The 23517-nt window shown below is 37.4% G+C and overlaps 2 protein-coding genes across 3 annotated transcripts; one reads left to right on the forward strand and one right to left on the reverse strand.

The window, feature by feature from the left end:
• The first annotated feature begins 268 nt into the window (after positions 1 to 268).
• Positions 269 to 18270, forward strand: LOC129240091 (uncharacterized). 2 transcript variants are annotated; one of them, XM_054875593.1, is made up of 13 exons: positions 269 to 1250; positions 6279 to 13285; positions 13354 to 13694; positions 13891 to 13966; positions 14037 to 14559; positions 14622 to 14679; positions 14746 to 14975; positions 15037 to 15563; positions 15640 to 15796; positions 15859 to 16062; positions 16130 to 16479; positions 16537 to 16726; positions 16807 to 18270. In XM_054875593.1, exons 1-12 carry the CDS (start codon positions 554 to 556, stop codon positions 16720 to 16722), a joined length of 10356 nt encoding a protein of 3451 aa, XP_054731568.1. In that variant the 5' UTR covers positions 269 to 553; the 3' UTR covers positions 16723 to 16726; positions 16807 to 18270. The 2 variants fall into 2 exon arrangements, with proteins under 2 accessions (XP_054731568.1, XP_054731567.1); XM_054875592.1 differs by having other exon boundaries at positions 16537 to 18270.
• Positions 18190 to 21761, reverse strand: LOC129240092 (uncharacterized). Its single transcript, XM_054875594.1, has 7 exons — positions 21415 to 21761; positions 21214 to 21317; positions 21028 to 21099; positions 19827 to 20463; positions 19159 to 19768; positions 18850 to 19054; positions 18190 to 18772 (listed from the first exon to the last, which is right to left on the reverse strand). The coding sequence occupies exons 1-7, from the start codon at positions 21503 to 21505 to the stop codon at positions 18449 to 18451; spliced, it is 2043 nt and encodes a 680-aa protein (XP_054731569.1). The 5' UTR covers positions 21506 to 21761; the 3' UTR covers positions 18190 to 18448.
• Positions 21762 to 23517: the final 1756 nt, after the last annotated feature.

The raw sequence follows: 23517 nt of genomic DNA on the forward strand, positions 1-23517 counted from the left end.
ATGTACTGTCATAGTTAATTTTTTTTTAATAAATATAAATACATATAAATAAAAAATAAATTATACTAATTAAAATTTACAATTTTTATATTTATTTAAATTGGGCGAGTTTCAATTATTAACTTTTTTATATTACTTTATATGTAGTTCTATTTTAGGGATTTGTAAATATTTTCATTTACCCATCCTGTACTTCGCTTTCGTTTCGGTTCAATTTGGCATATATTTTTGACATATACGTGATTTTTCTTTGGACAGTAGACAACGAGGTGCGCGTTATGAGCTTAAAAGGAACAATTATTTATTAAGTAGTACTCAAAGAAAATTGAAGTGATATCAAATCAAGTAAAGTTTCTATAATTCAATATTCGTATAATTATTTGCATAGTGTTGGTGTGTGGAAGTGATATTTTTAACTAGAAGCATGTGCGGGTGTTTCTCAAATCCAATGTGGAACATTTTATAAGTGACATAGTCAGAAACGCATATTTGTTAATTGATGCAATACAAGAAAAAAAAAATTTAAACAAAAAGCTGTCTGTAAAAATTAAAGATGAGTGCCAATGAGTCCTCTAAACCATGTGTAGCAACAACGTCTGGTGGAGAAGAAAATGTTGGCACTATGACTAGCCAACCAACAACAACAACCAGTCAGATCATAGACACCAACGAAATGCATTCTAACAAAGATTCTGGTAGCGATGGTGCCAAACGTGCAGACTGGCCCCAAAGTACTAACGACACCCTCTCGCCAAATCCTGTTGCTGCTGGACAAGGTCAAAATACCAACAGTGCTAAACGTGTCATACGTAAAGTTATGGTAATTGATCCGAAGAAATTGCAACAAGCTGGCTTAGATCGTAAATTAGCAGAGGCGATCGGAAGGCAAAAGCTCAAGGCGTTGGCTAAGGAGCAAAAGAAAAGTATACAACACGGAGAACCTAGTAAGCTGTCAGCAAATGAGCCTTCAGGAAGCCAATTAACCGGACTTATGGAAATATCACAAGCAGCAACCATAACAAAAACTACAGAAGGAACGATATCAACGATAAAGACAAAACCGTCGGAACTTACTGCAGCAACAACAGATATAACAACTAACACAGAATCAACTACTTCCATGGTGAAAACAACATCAACACCGCCAACTACTACAACACTTTACACAACTAAGAAACTGGAATCAGTAAAAAATGTATTCGTGAAATCATCAGCTGTGGAAGTGGCATCAGATAAATTGGGCACAGCAGGTGACTAAAAATAATAACAACAAAAGTATTTATATTGACGGTATTGGTTAATAATTTAATTAATAATTAATTCTTAATATTTTTATTTTTCACATTTGGTATATTGAACATTTGGCCTTTATAATAATGTGAGTGTACGTGGTTAAGCTGTTAGTGTAACTGTCCGAAATTTGTTGGTCGCGAGTTCGAATCGTGGTCGAGTAGTAAAAGCTATTAATGCTCTTCGTGTTTTTTGGGTTTCACATTTTTTTGGCTGCGGGGTTTTTGTTAATAAAAAAGTGCATACTTCGTTTGCATCAGAATCTAAAGAGGGGAGCGACATGAGAAAACACAATTCGCTTATTTTTATCTTCTGCGTTATTTATAAACTCATTTTTTTTGCATTTTTGTAGATGCTTAGTAGATATTTCATATGTGTATACATGCGCACACACATACATACATACGAACGTATTTAGTGCATTTGACAAAACGACTTTGGAACTTATAAAAAATATGCATATACATGCATACATATGTGTTTATTTATTATTATTTATTTTTTTTTCAATACTTATAATTCATATTTGTTAATATTTATTTATTATTATTATTTTTTATTTATTAACTTATGATTAAAATTATAAAGTTATATGTTTACAGCACTAGCTACCAGGGCTATCGGCTAAACATGTATTTAATTTTAATATGAATTAAGACGTGATTCTGATCTAGCGACATTTATGATTAACGGCCAAGTATTGCAGTGAAACCCAGTATTTTTGTGATAGATAGAAAATGCTAAGTCGATTTAAGTTGTTTTGTCACAATTTTGTAAATATGTCTTCTCTTACTCACGGTCAGTATTAATTTTTATGTTAGGCCTCTTCGATTCGCCACTTCTCTGCCCGCCATCTCCCTGCTCTGCTCACTTGACGAAAAATTTGCATGTGAAAACAATAACAATGTTATCGAGCAAGATTCACCGCTAACGAGTTGGGTTATGCCTCACTATTTTCACAAGCAAATGTAATTTTTCGCAGCGCTACTTATTTATATCAGTTTCTTCATCTATTCGCCGCTTGGTAACGCTTGGCGAAACGAAGAGGACTTCTATTACATTCAGGGGGTTTAAAAGCGTGTAACTACTTTTCAGATATTATTTCGATATTGTTTAATTTTTTTTTTGTTATAAAATAAAGCTAATAATAATAATAATAGGCTAATTTTAAGAAATTCAAATTAGTTCACATATTCACGTACGCTCTTTTGTATATATGCACATATGTACATATCCATATATACATAGTATGTACTATACATCTGAGCACTTGCACGTATAAATTTCCATCGTTCTCTACGATGGTAATTTTTTTTATTAACCTTTTTTCAAAATTATTGCCTGATATGTGGCTTTGGTCACAACTTTGAGGCACAGTTCGTTAGCTTAAGGGTGAGATGTACCGCAGAAGAGGAGTGTGACTGTTTTAAAAGTTCATGGTTCAAATCCTGCTGTGTGACGTCAAATATGATATAAAATTCTTCCTAGGCATGTTTCGATAATCATTACTTTTTTCCTTATCCAGCTTAAGGAAAACATTTCTATCCTAGAAACTGAAGTTTTCACAATGCAGGCGGCCATATAAAATTGCAAAAATTAATTTCCTACCCGAATTTTTTCAAAATCGTAAATGTGCTCTACGTTTTTTCATAGTTAAAAGCATGTTAAAGAAGCAAAATATAATTTAATGTAAAAAAAAATAAACTACAATAGTATTAAGTGATGTGAAAATATGCATTTACAGTCAAAGTTATATAACTCGAATCTCCGGTGGTAATTTTCCAAATAAATATTATAATAATAATTTAAAAACACTTAGCAAAATCTCTAAATTAAATAGAGCAGATAGATTTTGATTAGGTTTTGTTTTATTCCGCGAATTACAACGAAACGTCGCCGAATTGCCTAGTTGCCCAAATTTACTGTCTTCGAAAAATCATAGACAGTGACGATTAGTACAAAAGTGTGAATGTATTGCTATTGTCTTTGTCTAAGATAAATTGCTATTCGAATTATTGGAGAAATGCTAGTTAGAGTAGTTATTTTATTTCTCTCTGAACTCTATTACCACTCGATTTAATTTGAGTTATAGAAAATTAGAGTTATAGAGTTCGAGTTATGGAATTGTGACTGTATTACACAAAACCACGGGAGAGAATACAGAATGTGGCGATATCGGCGAACCGCTATCCCGCTCTCAGTGAATTTTACAGAACCAGCTTTTGAGCTGAATTTATTACAACGCTGTCCCCTCTCTTGTTTGCTCAATTGGCACGTCACAGCCAAAAATGCTCTCACGGACATCGCAATCTTGTAATTGTAAATCATTCACAGCGTGCCCATTATAAACGGATTTTAATTACGTGAATAATAGTTTATATCCCAGAGGTGTACCTCAAGGCTCTATACTTGGCCCTCTTTTATTTGTCTAGTACATAAAGGATTTGTTTGGGATGATTAAATATAGTGATGTCCATGTATATGCCGATGATGTTCAATTATATGTTAGTTGTCCCATTAGCTGCATTGAAATTTGGGGGATTCTGCTGTTTCCGTGGCGCCGCAATCTTATGGCGGATTCTTATAGAACTCGACAAAAGAAGTAAAATTTTTTTAATATCTCGCGTAGTTTTCGAGATATTGAATAAAAATACTGTGGATTGCGTAGCCGGAGTTGGACTGATGAGGGTTATTTTTTTGAAGCGCGGCCGAAGGCCGCCCATGTGAAAAGGAGTTCTACGCAAAAATACTGTGGATTGCGTAGCCGGAGTTGGACTGATGAGGGTTATTTTTTTGAAGCACGGCCAAAGGCCGCCCATGCGAAAAGAAGTACTACGCAAAAACACGGTGGATTGCGTAGCCGGAGTCGGACTGATGAGGGTTATTTTTTTGAAGCGCGGCCGAATGCCGCCCATGCGAAAAGGAATTCTACGCAAAAATACTGTGGATTGCGTAGCCGGAGTCGGACTGATGAGGGTTATTTTTTTGAAGCGCGGGATATCGAAAAATTTTACTCCTATATTTTGTCTTATCTCGCCGAATTCTATCGAAACTGAAGAAAAATTATTATTATTATTATTATTATTTTTTATTTAATATCTCGAAAACTAAGCGAGATATGAAAAAATTTTACTCCTTCATTTCGTTTTTTTGTCGAGTTCTATAAGAATCCGCTATTAAATTGCGGCGCCACGGAAACAGCAGTATTGCCGACATTTGCATCAGTAAATTGAATTTTGACTTGAGACTCACTTGCAAGTGGGCTTTTGACAACGGATTAATTCATAATCCTGATAAGTCTCAATGTATCGTTATTTACAAAAAATATCTCAATCTCTATGACGCTGTGATTAAATATGTGGACATTGTTACAAATTTAGCGGTTACATTTAATAGAACTTTGACATGGAGCAACCACATCTTTATTGCCGTAGGCAAGGTTTATGGTATGCTCCAAAATTTATGGACTACTCAACATTTTACAGCAGTAAATATTTGACTGCTACTAGTTAAAACGTATTTGTTCCCAGCGTTACTGTATGGTTGTGAGTTATATACAGCTTGGGATAGTGTGCGCCGTAGTAAGCTTAATGTTTTGTATAACAACATTGCAAGATACGTTTACTGTAAAAACGTTATGACCACATTTTTGTTTTTGAGGAAAAAATTGCTTCCGTATCTTTTGACGATTTGCTTAGGTTTAAATGTTTAGTTTTACTCCTGAAAATCATAAACACTCAGGAACCCAGATACCTCAAAGATCGACTTATGTTTTCAAAGTCTTGCCGATCGTTAAACTTAGGCCCGATGAAATACAGTTGTTTGGTGACTGAACACCAATACTTTGTGTTCTCTGTCCGTCTTTGGAATATCTTACTTCATAAAATTAAAAGTATAAAAGAAATCTCGTGCTTCAAACACAAATTGCTTCGCTAACTTGCCGAAAATTGCTGAAGGTACTCAAATGACTTCCCATTATTTTATTCTATTCCAATTAATCTCTAGTCCTACTACTACTACAGGGTGGGCCATATAGCGTTTGCTTTTTGAACCACCTATTTTTTTGAGAATGGTAACACAAATGACATGTCAAATGTGTTCATAATTTACTTAAAGGTTTGACATTTACGAAATGGGACGCTATACGCTTGAACAAAATTGGGAAATATTGAAAACCTATTTCCAAAGTGGTGAGTCTTCTTCTTCTTCCGCGGTTACAGTAAATGGCGAGCGTTACCGTGACATGCTCAACGAGTTTTTGTTTCCAAAAATTGAAGAGAATGACATGGACGACATTTGGTTTCAACAGGACGGTGCAACTCGTCACACTGCAAAAGTTACTCTCGAACTTTTGTCTGCCGTTTTTGAATTCCGATATCAATTCGCCACCTCTGAGCTGTGATTTAAGCCCGTTGGACTATTTTTTGTGGGGAGCCGTTAAGGACAAATGCTATGCGAACCATCCAGAGACGATTGATGCTTTAAAACACGAAATTAAAGTTGCCATTCATGAAATTGGAGCCCAAACAATCGAAAATGTGCTTAAAAATTGGGTTGATCGAATGGCCTACTGTAAAGCCAGTCGTGGCAGTCATTTGAACGATATTATTTTTCATTCATAAATGACAATGTTCAATCTTCAAAAAAAAATAAAAGTTTGAAAAAATATTGATTAGTTTTTTTTTATAGCCGATTCAAAAAAGCAAATTTTACATGGCCCACCCTGTATCTTTACCTTACTTTTCTTTTTTAACACCTTCTGCAACTTCAACTTCTTTACCACTTGCTGTAATTTTAATTTTGATTTGATTATTAATCCTTTTATCTACGATTTAATTATGTAAACTATTCTTAAGGTCAATCATTGTAAAAGTAACCCCTGGTTGTATGTTTGCCTTCAATACTAAATAAAATAAATATTCAAAAGTAATGCTTTATAAAAAAATGTTAAGCCTTTTTTCATATCAAGCCTTTTTTTCATTTTGCAGCATCCAATTCACCTGCGCCTGATAGGAAAGCTTTTATTACACCGAAAATAACCATAACTGGTCCCGTCGAAGATCCTTCGGTAGTCCGTATAATTCCCGAACACCGTTTGCAGAACGTGAAATATTTACTACAATGTAAGATTTTGAAAAAACAACAACTAGCGGCCCAAGCTCACCAGCCAGTACAGGCTTATCAGACGGTACAAGCTCATAAGGCAGTACTAACTCATCAGGCAACACCTCAAACTTTCCAAACCACTGGTACAACGACGCCATTGCCTTCTCCAATGAAGATTCAAACACCGTTGATTGCACCCAAAGAGGAAGCAGAAGAATTCATAAGCATTTCCAAGCCAGAGTTACTGAAAAAACCATCTCCTGCCAAAACTCCACAGGATATTGCACGTGTGCTTGACTTTAACTCTGAAGCAACTACGGATGCCTCAGCTATTGAGGCAAGTTCAAGTAAAATGGAGAAAGGTGTTGCTAGCGATGCTTTGCATATAAAAAATTATAACCCTTATGCCCCTAAAGCTTCGCTGGTAAAGGCAGAAACGGTGGGTACGCGAGCTGTTGATGTTGCGCGTTTAGTTGCACGTATCGGTAGTGTTACAATGCGAAAACATGTCGATCAGTTCAGCGATAAAGCTGAGAATTCTACCAACTCCGCCGTTGAAATACCGAAAGCAACAATAAGATGTAAAAATGTACCATTCGAAATAAAAAATAATAAAGTTTCAGTTCGGAAGGATCAAAGCTCAGCTAAGAATGCGTCTGCCAGAAAACAACCTCAAGAAATTATGCAAAAAACCCCTACGAGCCCATTATTTGCGTTGAAGGATGCTGGAATATCTGCGGCGAACAAAACTGTGAAACTTGTTTATAAATTACCCTCGAAACAGCCAGTCGATAACGAAAATGATAAACCCGTTATCGCACCTCCGAATTTCGGGCAACACAAAGACCATTTACAATTCAAAGATGTACCTGCATTTTGTACGCTAAAACAACCATTTTCTGTTGCCACACATTCGAAAGATTCGTCTCTCCCCACAAATAAAACTGTGAAAATCGTTTATAAATCACCATTGAAACAACCAATGGATAATGAAACTCACAACACAGTTTCCGTAGATCTGAATGCTGTGCAACACAATGAACCTTCACAATTTAAGGATTTTCCGATATTAACATCGCTAAAACAACCATTTTCTGTTGCTACGCATTCGCAAGAGATGCCTTTGCCTTCAAATAGAACTGTAAAAATCATGTATAAAGCATCACCGAAACAGCCAATCGATAACGAAAACGATAAAACCTACTCCGCATACACTAATCCGTCGCAACCTAATGAGCATTTACAATTTAAAGATTTCCCTGCATTCTCTCCCCTAAAACATCCATTTCCTGTTGTTACACATTCGCAAGATTTGCCTTTGCCAACGATCTCAACATTCAGAAATCCGTTTCCGACATCATTAATCAAAGTGGGTCAAATGGAGCAGTCACAGAATGATAACATAACCACAACACCTAACAATTTGGAGAAAGTTGATTATATCCCAACAACTACTGAGAATTCTCCAAAAAGTTTGATTGTACTGGAGAATAAAGTATTATCACAAGATGAAAAGATCGATCTAACGGCACTAGGTTTGGGAACGCCCAAAATAGAGCCAACACCAGAAGCGCAAGCAATGCAAACTGAAGAAACACCTGCATTGGGAGATAATCCAGTTGTGCCAAGCTCCACGACACCGCTGAAAAATATGATTCCCGAGGGAGCTAAAATTAATAATCGTACCATTTTGTCTATGGACAAGCTCAAATTGTCTGCGGGAAAGATAAATGAGCTTGTCAAGATAATAAAAGCTAACAAAGTTAACTCAAAACACTTTCTTGTTGTTCGAAAAGTGGAAAATACACAAAAGCCAAATGAAAAGTTGCATGAGTTGAGTAAAACAAAAATTAATATTACTAGTAATCCCAACACGAAGCCAATGACTGAAACCGTGGCGCAGCCTGTAACAAATTCCATAAGCCCTGATTTCAGTTCGCTTTACACGAGTACTTCTGTACCGCAAAACACATTGGAGACTCCAAAGAGCCAAAGTCCAAGCATTCCTGAAGCATCAGTATCACAACTAATATCCAATAATACACAGCCAACCTGTTTAATTCAAACCCAAAACAATTTGATAAACCCGACATCAACAGTTTCCACTTCATTAGGATTGAAATGTGAACCATTAACAGATCAAGACTCTCAATCTGATTCAGAAACACAATTCAAAAATCCTTTGCCGCCCATTGCACAAAAAATGCCTGGTACAGAGCAATACGGCCGCAATAAATCCTCAGTCTATGTAATTGATAGTGGCGAGGAATCGGATGCGTCAATTTCTGCTGTTGATTTCATAGCTTCACTGGCAGCTGAAAATCCCATTACTGAGGATATGAAATTGGAACTCTCGCCGGAAGAGCTAAATTTGAATGCTTCATTTGCAATGAATTTTTCACCTTTGCGTATACCGAACAGGGATAGAACTGAGAGTATAAAAAGTGAAATAACTGAACAGGAATTTTTCGAAGACTGTAACGCGCCAAACACTGAGTTATTACCTGATACATTTGAGCCTGAAATGGTTCCTGATGACGTTCAAATCGGCAAGATCATCACGATCAGTGAAGAGAATATTCTGAAAGCTGTAGCTGCTTCCAAAATCAGTGACAATGAAACACCTACTGAAATGCAAGAAGTTTTTAAACTCACCAAAAACACTGATTTTCTGGGCACAAGGGACACAGTTAAAGAAGAAGCGCAAATAAATAATTCAGAAAATATGAATAACCTAGATATAATAGTCACTGACAGCTTATCTGAAACGGCAGTGGGCCCCATAATAGTAAAGAACATCGAAATCGGCCACATCAACAATTTTGAAGAACCACGACCGAGTCCAGTGATCGTGAAAGATTTAAGAGTTGGTGTAACAGCCTGCTTCGGAGAATTGAGTGAAAGCGAAGGAGTTGCAGTTGGGGGAGCTAATCTAGAGGGCGATAAAGTTTTGCCAGTAGAAGGTGGAACAGCAACTAACAGTTTATTAAATGTAGAAGAACACCAAAAGAATGATGTAAGTAAATCTGATGCAAGCAGGTTATTAGAAGAAACTTCATCCGCCGTGGAGATAGAGACGGTTCAAACGCCATCGGCGGAACTGGAAATTAAAACCTCAGAAAATACAGATTTCAAAGTCTACCTTGCTTCATCGGCAGACCCTGACACCAGCGTAAGCTTGCAAAGTTTGGAAAAGAGCATTTGTGAAGAAGCTCCTAAGTCGGACCCACCTTGTGCTCCCACTACTTGCGTGCAGGAGTGCAACGAAATGATTAACACACAGAATACCTCTAAATTGACGCAATCGCCAAATCAAAACCTATTCGAGTCCCAAATGGTTCAAATGGATAACCAGAAACCTAGCAAACAGTCGAATGTTGATGAAACTACTGAGTGTGTTGAAAAGAAGTCTGTCATAGGAGAAACATCCAGTGTAGGACCCAAGAGATTGCCGCGTTTCAAGAAAGGCAAAATAAATTTAGTTCAGCGCAAGAAGATGTCCGGAAATGCACAACAAACGAAAGACACAAGGTTATCCGAAAATATAAAAGCGGCGGCTGATGAAAATAAGGCCGACCAGGAAACTGTTATAGAAGGGATCGCTGCATCTTCTAAGATATGCAGTGAAATCAATAAAGCATTTGAAAAGAAAATTGAAAAAGATTTACCAAGTAATGAGGGAGAGTCCAATGTTGTTTCGTCACCAATAAAAGAATCAATAGTTGAAGTTGAAAATAACAATAATTCATCTGTGTCCGGTTCATCGGTAGAAGTTGAAAGAATTTCAACAACTCCTATTTGTAACGAAGCTTTTTCGAGGCCAAGTGGCTTAAAGCGTAAAACTGCAGATATAACGGAGCTTTTGCATCCGCCTAAAATGCCGAAGCGAAAATCTGCTAATGCAGATATCAAATCCGATACTTCATCAACCGACGAAAAAATTAATAATATTCTAGTAACTGCACCAAAGACAGAACAAACTGAACTGACAATTGCCAAAAATCCTTTCAAGAAACCTAAAATCGACTTAAATGTCGATCAAAAACCAATAAAGGGAATTCAGAATCTTTTGACAAAATTCCACAAAGAGAAGAATATTATTGAGGATAAAGTTGTTAAAGAGCAGGCAATTGGCGAATACGAATTGACTATTGACAATGTGAGACGTGAAGACACTTTAGCGCAGGCAGTAGATGTTGGGAAATCAATTGGGGAACATTTAAGAGCTGTGAAGGTAGAGGGTTCAGCAGAAAATCTAGCGAAGTATGCTGAAGAAATTATACAAACTATAGAGAATACTGCCGAACAACCGAAGTCACCCGAAAATGCTGAGGACGAGACTGATCGATTAGGAAACTCACTGAAGCAGGAGGGACAAGTGGGCACAGAACTTGCAGAAAAAAACATGCTTCACTTTGCAAAATCTAATTTTAAAGCCTCGGATGCTGATAAACCCGACACGGCTGAAATTGCTAAAGCTTCAAAAGACTGTGATATTGTAAATGTGACAGATAAAGAAGAGTTAGAGAAAAATATGTCTGAAGATAATAAAGAGAGCGAAAAAATTAAATCAGATTTCCTTGGCTTTGACCACAGTTTTCCGGGTACACATAACATTGAAAGCAATCTACAACAGATACTCACAATCACCAACAGTGCTGAAAAAACCAAAACTCAAGAAGAAAACTTCAGTACTGCAGAGCGTGAGAGTCCACATGCAGACACAAGTGATGGCCCCCAAAAAAGTTGGCTGAATACTACCAAGACGACGCTCAGCAAATCGAAGATGGGGCAGGTGAGAAAGTCAACGAATCGACGTAGTGTGCCACTAAAGAAACGGTGGGGCGTATTGCGTAAATCCGAAGATGATATAGATATAGTCGATGATACATCACCGGCGGACGATGACGACGAAGATGACGAGATGAACTATGCTGGAGCGCAACAAAATACGACACAACCAAAAGACTCGAGCAGCGATGCAAATAAAAAAGCGATGAATGTAAATGATATCGGAGAAGGGGAAACCGGAAAAAGTACGTTTTTGGAATCTACAGCCAAAGAAGAAGCCACAGATAATACTAAAAATGAAAATGAGAAATCGAAAGTGATGGAAGTTGCAGCAGCCTTTACTCCCAGTGGACCAACAATAGATTTAACGGCAATCAAGCGCAAAAGGTATTCCAGAGATATCACAATTGTTCAAAATCCACCACAGGAAAGCGTACCTACTTCCGAAAATAAAAGTTCCAGCGTTTTAGAAACTCCAAATAAAAAGTTACGTTTGATGTCTACAGAAATTGACAGAAAGGAAAGTGAAAATAGCACCGTTACAAAGGCAACACAGCCAAAAGAACTATTACAGCAACAACCACAAAACATTCTGGAGACAAGCAGTACCACCGATTCACCCAATACTGCGAACGAACCCGTTACGAACTCAATTGCTGGGCGATCAAGTAGTCATGTCTCGGAGGGTCTCATAGAAAACATTGAAGAAGCGCCTAAAAAACCTAAAGTTAAACGAGGGCGTAAACCCAAAGCTAAAATTGAATGCAACGAATCAATTGACATAAAACTAATAAGTGCAGACACGGCATCGACCCAGACTGCAAATAAAAGTGGAAATACGTCGGCCACAGACCGCCCTTCAGAGAATTTCAAAGCAGAGGGAAACATTGCTAAAGAAGCTGAAACCGCAACAGAGCAGCCTAAAACTCCAAAAAAGAGGGGAAGGAAGCCAAAAGCAAAAACTGTTGATACTTCAGAATCAACCAGCTCAAAAGGTTGCAAAGAAGTTGCAGCTAATGTTAAGAAAAAATCTACCCGCGGCAAGTCTAAAGGTAATGAGTTAAGGCCGTCACTTTCTGGGGTTCTGGTTAAGGAGGAATTTGTCAGAACGGATTCTGAGCTAGTTGTGCCATCGCTAATTGAAATGGAAATTATTGAAGCAGCCATTGGGAAAAGCCCTGACGCCATGCAAGCACAAAGCGATAAGCAAAAAATTGCAACATCTACACCTACAGCTGTGCAGTTACCAGAAGAAGGCGCTAAAAAATCAAGAAGAAATCGCAAGTCGTTAGGAGAAATAGTTGTGAGCTTAGCCAAAACTCAAACCGAAAATGAAACGATCAACAAGGAAGAAAGTACACCCGTTGTGCCTAAGAAACGTGGACGCAAGCCAAAATCACTGACTACGGCACTGCTGAATGCAACTGATTCTGAGGTGTGTAATGGTGTTGCGGAGCCGAAGAAAAGCATTGTGAGCTTAGCCAAAACTCAAACCGAAAATGAAACGATCAACAAGGAAGAAAGTACACCCGTTGTGCCTAAGAAACGTGGACGCAAGCCAAAATCACTGACTATGGCACTGCTGAATGCAACTGATTCTGAGGTGTGTAATGGTGTTGCGGAGCCGAAGAAAAGCATTGAGAGCACAAGCAACAAACTTGGAGAAGATTTAAATGCACCGAATATGGATGAAAAAGTTAACGATTCGTCTGTAAATGTGAGCCAGGCAGCAGCCGAGCTTGAGACGCCCGTAAAAATTCCTAAAAAACGTGGCCGTAAACCAAAAGCTTTATTGGCCACACCTGAAACCCCAGCCGACGAAGAGTCTGCCAAAACTCCTGGGAAACAACAGGGTAGAAAAGTGAAGGTAGTGGATTTAGAGACGCGCGGCACATTTAACGAACGTCTATTGCTGGTAACTAAACGAGCACAGCTCGATACGGATGAAGTGCTCACTGTCGAACCGGTGGCAACCAGCTCGAATACAAGTGCCATAAGTTGTGGACTCTGTTTACAGCAAATGGAGCGTGACGCTTGGCTAGATCACTTGGCAAGCCACTATGGTGTAGGTTGGATTGTAGGCGAAATGACAGCAACTGTAAGTGAAACAAAGACATTTATTAGAAGAGTTAATAATTTTGTATAAAAACCGACTGTTTTTTTCAGAATGTTACAATTCGTAGCGAAGTTTTAAAGGCTATGACGGCCTTTCTGAAAACCACCGCTGGAGAATATCCACTGACCTGTCGCATGTGCAAGCGCACCTTTCGTTCGGCTTTGGGCACGTTGCAGCACATTGAGCTTTGTGGCGCGGCAAACACGCGCGCTCCATGTGATTACTGTAATCGAGATTACTCGAAACTAAGCCTTGCGACTCATATGCGAGATTGCAGCCAAAAAATGCTGAATAAAACTGACGACAGTCCTGAGGCTGGCGATGCAACGACTGAGATAAATGAGACAGTTTTAAATAATGTGGGGCGAATGAAACGTGCATCTGTCCAGAAGTAAGGGATACCTTTAATTTACGCATTACATAAACACGTTTACAAAACTCTTTTTTTTTTTTAATATTTTTATATTTTTTAACTTTTTCATATACATTTTTTTTAAATGTTTTTTTATATTTTTTATTTTTATTTTTATTTTTTGATATTTTTTTAATTTTTGTTTAATATTTTTGACATTTTTCTCTTCTTTCAGGGCTGAAAAAATCTTGAAAGCCATAGGCAGGGACTCGAAAAGCGCAGGAATATTGTCTCTAAAAGATGCCAAAAATGTGAGTAGCCACTTATCTATTAAATATCGAACATCATATTTTCTAACACCAATATTTGCTTTTCTCGCAGTACATTGAGCTTGTTCCCGTCGCGGTACTTGAGAAGATTTCAGAAAAATGGTCTTACGACTTAGAATCGGTGGGGAAAGCCCACTGTCCCGCGCAGAATTGTGCCTTCGAATCGCAGGAGCTAAACACACTTCAAGCTCATTTTGCTAGCTGTGAATTGAAAGAAAGTTCCAAGCCAAAAGGCGTCTATAAATGCCAACTTTGTGTGGGTTCTACAAAAACCTATCAAAGCGCTAAGCTTGCGACGAAACACGTATTTCAAAAACATAAAAACACAGACGATGCGTCTGATTTCGAAGCAGATGTTTCGGATTGTGGCATTAAAACGGATGATGAGTCCAGTGGTGCAGACGATGACGTGTCATCGGGTGTAGATTCGAATGAGGAAAGTGTGCGTGGTGATGGTGGCGAAAGCTCTAATGAAGGTGGTGAAGTACGCAAAACTGTGCCGAAGAAGAAGTCAAAAAAGAAAAAACCAGTAACTCCGGTAACTCCGGTAACAAACGATCCGAATAGTGAAAAATGTAGGTGTAAGGGGAAATAAAAAAAAAAAAAACTAATGCAATTCTTATTTCAATCCATTTAGTATATCCGCCGCGTGATCCTGCTTACTATCGTAAAGTACCACAATTGTGGGAAGAATTGTAAGTTAATTGTTACATTGCACATTATTTACTCTAACTTCAATTTCTTTTTAAAAATTATTTTAGCACATCGCAAAATTACAGCACGCAACCGCTGTATACCGACACCAAAGTAAACTACACTATTTGCGCACGCGCACACTATGAAAAGTATCTCCCGCGTTTCAAATGTTCCATGAAATTTAACGTGAATTCGGACCTAAAGCTCACCAGCATGAAACCCAAAACACAATTTGGCAAAGCGGAGAGCTTGGAGTGGTCACAATTGCAACTATTGGAGATGAGCACACAAAATGGTAACTTTGCAATCTTGAATTATATCGCTAACCTCATCACATACCACTTCCATTTTTGCAGGTGAGCATTTGCTTTTTATTGGCGAAGCTATTAAAATTGTTGGTTGGGTGCCATTGCCTGCGGACATTAGCGAACAATACCTACTTATTAGCACACGCCGTGAATATACCCGCTATTACGAACCCAAAATTGGCAATACATTACTTTGGCTGTACAAAGTCATACCCGCTAAAGGATCAGAGCCGTTTTGCATGCAGCTGCATTACGCCATCAATATACCCAATGGACCCGTGCTTTGTCTGGCGTTTTTGCCTAGCGGTGGCTATGATGCGAGTGCAAATCGTTTGGGCCTAGTAGCTATTGGCACGCCAACAAGCACGATTAGAGTTTATGCATTACCTTTGATTGTGGAGAAACAAGCTGCCACGACTGCACCATCAGTTTCAGAAAAGTCGGCGCACATATTACAGAATTTGACTGTGATTGATTTGCAACCAGTTTGGCTGCTCGCATTGGATATAACTAAGAACGACTTGAGCGCACATCCCTTTGTGAACACACAATGCACGGCACTTTGCTGGTCGGAGGTGAGCATGCGCCAATAACAGAAATACAAATGTTAGAACTTTGCAGTATTTTTATCTTAATTTTTTTGGTTTCCAGTTTTCCGAACACATGCACATTTTCGCGGGTTATGCAAACGGTTGTATCAGCTACTGGGATATTTCTAGTGATATGAATCTGAATCGCACCGTCATCGACGGAGTGCCACATTTTGTGCCAATGAATTTCTTTTATACGCGCGAGAAGAAAGTTGGAGGTAATACGCTTTTAAATCTAATTTCAAAGGCAACAATGCATTAAACACAACTTTTGTTATAGCTATGGCGCTGCATTATGACCCCTCAGGTGTGCGCGTGCTTGCCGTTGCCGTCAGCTGGCGATTGCTGTTGTTCTATGACTTGCAACTGTTCGTGCGCCCTATGTTGCTAAAAGAAGAAATGACAAGAAATGAGGTGACGGATTTGGAGTGGTCACCGATTTGGCAAACTTTGGCTGTCGCTGTTTCCGATTCCTTACCCAATAGTGAGTAGAAAAATTACTAGTTGTGCCTGTATGTAAACCAAAGATTAATGTATTTTTTTTAACTCAGACGGTCGTTGCACATACGCCGTGAGTCCTACGAATATAGGTTTCAAAAACGAGTCAATTGATAAAATGCTTGGCGCAGTCACTAAAATTCATTACAATCCCTTGCAACCTTTGTTGGCTAATGCGACCGAAAATGGGGACGTAGTAATATTGGATATACGCGAAATGCATTTGAAGGAAATAATGCGTGATTCACAACGAAATTGTCGCGCTGTTGCAATAATGGATGTGAAATGTTTGAATGGTAAGGATATACCCAGGTTGGATCAGAAAGCAATGCCGCCAGGCTGGAAGTTCTTCGATGATACTTATAGAGAGAAATATGGTGTGGTGTTTGGGCCGGTGACAAAGGTGCGTATGAAAAGTTATTAATGGTGCCGAAAATTAATCGCTTCCTTTTTTTGCCAGGTTGATAAAATACATAAACCGCAATATCTTAGCGACCAACGTCGACCGCCACTACATTTAATTCCCTGTACGCGAATAAATGGTTTGCGTTGCAATTTAAACACGCACGGGGGAAATTTGCTCGCTCTCGGCTATGAAAACGGTTTTGTGCGTATATTCAAAGCCGAAAGGAAATCATTCCAATAAAATTGTATGAATTTCAAGTCTAGTTTGAAATGGGAACTGGAAAATACAATTCATTAAAAAAATGTTGTTTTTCTTGTGTTGTAGCAGCATAAACATTCCCCATGCTGCTGAAGTGACAGTCCTTGGTCGGTTATAAACCCGTGTCTTTCCATTTACATAAAACCGGCTGTCGTGGAGGCGATTAATAAAATGTAATAATATTTAGTTGTAAATAGGCTTCATGTATGAATATATATAAAATATATAAATATAAAGTATTTTTAGTCATTTATGTTGAAAACTTCTCTTTTCCCTGCGTTTTTTTATTTTTAGTTTAGTTTTCCTCCGAGAAAACTAGTCATTACAGTTACTATGAAACTAAGAAGAATTTATTGTAAACGCTGGTTCATTAATTAGTATTAGTTAGTATAGCAATAACTTTTTAGATATTAACAGGTGAAGAACTTCACATGTATGTCTTAAGTGAAATGTTTCAGTCATAGTCATAAATTTAAGAATTATATGCATAATTTTAAGATTCTTTGAAATATTGTTTAAGTCTAGACTACTACTACTTTATTAAACAAATACTCATTGCAGTTGGATCGAGATCAACGACTACCTTCTAACCTTAAAAAGCTGAATTTTTTTAAATATGCCGATCTTGCGAAAATATAGCTATATCTGAAATATATCACATCTCGCGAGGTTAAAATTATTTGCATAGACGTTTGGGCGGCTGAAAACAGAATATCTTCTTTATGGGAGGTGGCTGCAGTTGTAGGCGTAATTTCGTATTTTTTTAGATAACTTCGAAACAAAAATAAATGCAATGAATCTACGGAACTATAAGAAGTAGTTTATAGACTTAAGTGTGCGGTGCCAAGCATCTTTTAACTACATTTTTATATAAACGTATTGTGTCTTTGAATCATATTAAACAAATGCTCTTAAAAAAAATTATTGTCATTAACCAGAAATAGTTTTGCTAATTTTTAATTTTGAGTTTTGAGTTATATGCACACAAAGTTTCATTCAAATATATGAATTTTTATTACTTTTTTCGTTGCGTACGCTAACAGACGCGCAGGGAAATAAATTTCTATTCTAAGGGAGCGGGCGTGTTTTTCGGGCGATTTTAGAAGTTTTTAGTAAAAAATAGGCCTTAGTAAAAGAAGATTCGACGAGTTTGATAAAATGGTTTTACAGTAATTACTAAAATATCGCATATTTTGCATGTTTGAGAATCACCGTTATGAGGAAGGTAGCTGTTTGTGGTTATTATATGGGAATAACTCTATTGATCTCGATCCTGTTATTCAACATTCATATATTCACATAATTCATATATAAAAACCACATACATACATACACACATTCACACATACGTACTTATGCATAATTTAAATTTACCTCCTGATATTTAGTTGACCGACAGGTATGAAAAAATTCATATTTTCTGTTACACATTAAATTATTAATTTATTTCCTGAATACTTTCTAATCCAGCGTTAAACTTAGTTTATATATTGAATTATTTTATGTGTAGCTTAGAAGAAAAACCTAAAGTTTTATACCTACTAAATATGTATACATTAATATATGATATGTACATAAATATCTGTAACGTTTGAAATAAATACACAGCTTCGAAATCTTAAAATCGTTGATTTTATATACAAAATTTGTTGCAATAGCAACCTTAAACGGTGTAACAAAGTTTTCTATTGCTTTTTGTGTTTCCTACTTATTCTGCTGGAGTCACATTTTCCTCTGCAGCGGACGCCTCTGCAGGAGTTTCTCCTTCTGCTGGTGCCGGTGGCGGTGTATCGCTGGTAGCTGCATCGGCTGCACCTGCATCAGCCGCTTCGCTTGCCTCTGCTGCTGGTGGTGCAGCAATTTCGGTTGCTGGTGCCCCCTCTGGTGGCGCCTCACCATCTTCGACGATTTGCGCTGCTGCAGCTTCGCCTACGTCACTCACTTCTGGCGCCGTTGCTGGTCGACTTTCGCTACTATCTTCACCGCTCGTGGCTACGGCGGGTTCCGCTACTTCGTCCACTTTCGTGCGACGCTGTAAAGGTGTTAATTATTAGCAAAGCATAGTGACAAATACGTCAGAGCTCTCCCATTTTTTTGTCTTTGACTTACTTTCTTCTTTTTCGGGTTTTCAGCTTCTCTTTCTGCTTCTTCGATGGCCTCTTGTTCCGCTGTTTTATAAGTGTCTGGGAAGAATTTAAGCGCCTCTGCATGCCCAATTACTGCATCTGCGCTGACGTAGCTTGGCCCGTAAGTGGCCAAAGAGAGCATCGTGTTTGAGGTTTGCTTGTTAACTTTGAAGACAATCTTGTCCGAGCTGTGTGCAGTTGCAAATTAAAAAAGTCAAATTAAATAAATACATCTCACTTTCCCTTATATCGATAATTGCCTTTCATACTCGTTTATTTTTTAGTTACTTACGGGTTTTGCGGCATTGTGGCATATTTAGAGACAGAGTTTGCGATCAACTTTGCTTCGTCTGCTTCGTCACTGGTGAAGAAACCATAAAGTGGCACATCGTCCTTGAGACGTTCCGCAACGCTCAGTAAGTCACGTTTTTTGTATGCATCAAACGCCATGACGATATGGGGCGGCTCCGGTGTCGGGTCAGGTGGCAAAAAGCCGGTTGTTTGTTGACGGAAGAAGACATAAATGAGGGTGGCGTGCGTGCGCGCATTACCCGCCACCCAAATAGGGGGAATGCGTATGATTTTCTTGCGGTACCGTTTCTGTACGACAACTTCAACTTCTTCCAGCTCAGCTTCCTGCTCTCCCTCCTCCTCTTCATCATTTAAATCAAAATCGGCACCAAAAGCATCCATTTGTAATTCCGGTAAATCGGGGGCTTCCGGTCCTTCGCCAGCTTCGGCTCCTTCGCCACCTTCATCGCCTTCACTGCCTTCCTCACCTTCATCTTCTTCGCCTTCGACAGTCTCGGCAGCAGCTGCGGATTCTTCTTTCTTCCCAGGCGTCTTCTTGGGCAAAGGTTCTGGCTCTGGTTCCGGTTCAGGTTCCTCCCATACTTCACCCTCTGAAAACATAAGTTAAGACTATACGGCAACAACTATTCACAACAACTACATATTTACCCTCTAACTCTACTTCGATTGTCAAGTCTAACGGCAATATAATTGGTGGATGCACTATATCTTCTTCGGTGAGGACATCTACTTCATGATGCTCCACCATTAGCTCGTGTGCATACTGATTCAAAACCTCAGGTATGGGACGACGATCATCTTCCGGCATTTTCCAAAAGCACATCATCAGGTCCTTCTGATCCAACTGCTCCATCACATCGTCGGGCAAGGGATTCGGGCATGCGTAGTTCACCACATCAAAGTCGGCACGACTAACATTGATAACACGTCGATCCTTGCACTGCAACTTCATATTTTCCGCCGGCTCGAGTAACTTCTTGTACATATCACGATTGATATGTGGCCCGAAAACAGTCACACCCATGTCCGGTATATTTTCGATTATAATGTCAGTCATTGAGTTCAAATAATCGATGCGCTTTTTCTGCTTCGCAGCCTCCTCTTTGTTTAGCGCCTCCATCTCGGCATGCTGCTTGATTTTGAGACGACTTTCCTCCTCCGGCTGGAGTTCAGTGATGTCGTAGAGATTGCGATTTGGCTTGCTGAGCATTTCGAGTTCATGGGCGATTAGTTTCATTAGTTTCGGGGTATTTGAGCCGAATAATAGGTTGGTCGCTTTGCCTTTCTGTGGAATACAGAAGCAGAATAAGTGCCTTTATTCAAGGGGCATGCTTCTATTGCCTGTGATTATAGACATATGTGATGTAAAATTTGTGCTGTTGCTACCAACGAGATTTGTGGTATGGGGAGGTTTTACCACCTTGATCAAAACGTACCCGGAACAACCGCCAGGTGACGCTCTAAGTCAACTGAATCGAGTTCTGTTCTTTTTGTTAGGTTTCGAAAGCTGTGATTGACATTCCAACCAGAATTTTATCGCCATTGCTTCCCATTTGTAAAAGTTAGGCCGTCTTGAGTAAATTTACCTATACGAGAAGTAGAAATCTTGGGTCTACAACCTTTGAACAATGTCCAGGAAAAAAACTCTAGGCCAGAGAGACTCTACTTAAACTTTGGGTACATCAGTCTTTTCCCTAACACTCTGATCGAAATAAGTTGAAGGGATTATATTTACTCATTCCCTCACTGAATTACGAGTGACGATGCTTTTGTTAAAAAAAATATATATATACTTTGAGTAGGTTGGAAGTACTGATGACCTGAAAATTATTTATTTTGGTGAACTTACAGTAACAAACATCCATGTGGGCTCACTCTTCTTGCAGAAACGTTTCAGGTAAGAGATCGAATCCGATTTGCACTTTTATAGAAAGTTTGGAGAAAAATGTAAAATATTAATTAATATTAAAATTTATTACAATTATAAATATTATAACAAAAACTTATCGATTGTGTTTTTGTAAAAATCACTTACAATAGCCAGGTGCAAATTATCGCCGCCAATTTCCAATTTTATTTTACGCAAACTGCCTACCATGCCGAGACAGGGCCCACACCATTCCGAATAGATATCCAACACTACAGCGGACGCAAAAATAAAACAGAAAAATACAAAAAAAAAACATAAAGATTTAACATTTTCTTCGCTTCCCGATGTTTGCTCACAAATTCATACCCAATAACCCGGGACGCTCAAGAAATTTTTCAAAATCCTCATCGGTTTGTATGTCGGCCTGCAGCTGCTGAACTCCTCCCTTCTTAGCCATTATCTTTTGTTATTACACCATTGAATTTTTTTACTATAATTTTAGTTTTTCTTTTGTTTTTACAGATCTTTCGAAGCCCGGAATTTTATTTGCTTTTGGTCTAAAGGATTTTTGTTTTTAATTTAATTTATATTGAAGTAATTTTGAGATTAAGTTGTGAATTAGAAATTTAGATGCATTCGGCCAAAAATAGTTAGAATTTTTTAAAATTTATATGCCTTTTCCTTTTCAAATTTTGACTTTTTAATCATTTCTTTCCATACACAAATATTCGTTAACTGGAATGCCGCCTGAGCTAAATTTTTGAATTTTTTGGGTAAGTTTTGCAGTTTCGTGAATGCTATCGATTAAACAGTTTTGGTTGCTAAAGCAATATTTGCGAAGCAAAAACTTGTTTGCCTAAAAAGGAATGCAATTTTTTTGTTGTCGGTCGATAGTAAAAATACTGAAAGAAGTTACCGCTTAAAGAATTTAAATTTAATTTACATTTTTTTAAATTTGATTTTTACAATAAATTAAATATTCTTTAAAAGCAATACGACTTGCTGTACTGACGACGGGAGGGCTTCGGTTGATTTTTAATTTTTTTATTTGTATCACAAAAAAAAAAAAAAATACAATAAATATAAATTATGTCCCAGTTACCTTAATTGTTTAAAATAATCATTTATAATTAAATTTCATGTAAATAATAAATGAATAAATAAAAAATTATTAAAAAAATAAAAAAATAATTTAAAAAAACCTACTAAAAAAAATTAATTAATAAATAAAAATTACATTTAGGTACAATATAAATATTCGACTCATAAAGTATTTTGGTTTTATTCTAACTTTCATGAATTTAGGACGACATGGGGAATTTGCCATTATTTTTTTCTTGAATAAAAAATCTTCAAGTAAATTTAGTGTAAGTAAAAATAATTAATTTAAGTAAGTAAAAACAAATTTAAAAGATAACTCGGAAAATGAATTTAATATTAAATTACTAAATAATGATGTGCACAAAATAAACATGTTTGATGTAAATGACTACAGAGTAGTAACCAAAATATTATCCGATAAAAATATATCCTGGTACACATATGAAAATAAGCAATCCAGAGATATTAAAGTTGTAATAAAAAATTTGCACCACTCAAATCAACTAAGCAGTTTACTAAAAGATTTAGAAGCGCAAGGTTTTAAGCCAAAAAGTGCCATTAACAAACTAGCTTGGAAAACCAAAAAGCCACTAGATATGTTTCTTGTCAGCTTTGAACCAACCGATAAAATAGAAGATATATTCAAGATAAATAGAATATTAAATACTGTAGTTAAAGTAGAACCAGTAAAAAGTTCGACATTAATACCAAAATGTAAGAACTGCCAATCGTATGGACATACTAAAAATTATTGTGGAAAACCACCAAAATGCGTAAAATGTGGAGAAAAGCACCTTACAGTTTATTGTAAAAAACTTTCAACTGAAAAACCAAAATGTAGCAACTGTGGAGAAGCGCACCCAGCAAATTATAGGGGATGTGCAGTTGCCTGCAAAAGCTCAGAAATAAATCTCGCAATATTTTAAATACTAAATCGCATGAAAAAGAACCTCAAAATAAAAATTTAGAAACAAGAGCACAACAGACATACGCTACTATAGTTCGATCCGATAATGCACCGCAGCCAACCGAAAACTTTGATACTAGTCAAATCTTACAAAATATTTTATCAAAGCTATTAAAATGGAAGAAGCTATTACAAATATTGATGAACGATTAAAACAACGAGAATATAATAACGGAAGGAGTATCCAAAAGAAGAAGTAAACATATTGAATACCTTCAAAGTAATGCTATGGAATGCAAACGGTCTTTCTAAACATGAACATAAGTTACAAATTGTTTTAGACGAAAACAACATAGATGTCTGCTTAATAGCAGAAACACATTTCACAAAACAGTCGTTTATAAAATTTAAAGGTTACAACTTGTATCACACAATACATCCATCATATTCAGCAAGAGGAG

Source organism: Anastrepha obliqua, chromosome 3, assembly GCF_027943255.1.
Source record: "Anastrepha obliqua isolate idAnaObli1 chromosome 3, idAnaObli1_1.0, whole genome shotgun sequence".
NCBI lineage: Eukaryota > Metazoa > Arthropoda > Insecta > Diptera > Tephritidae > Anastrepha > Anastrepha obliqua.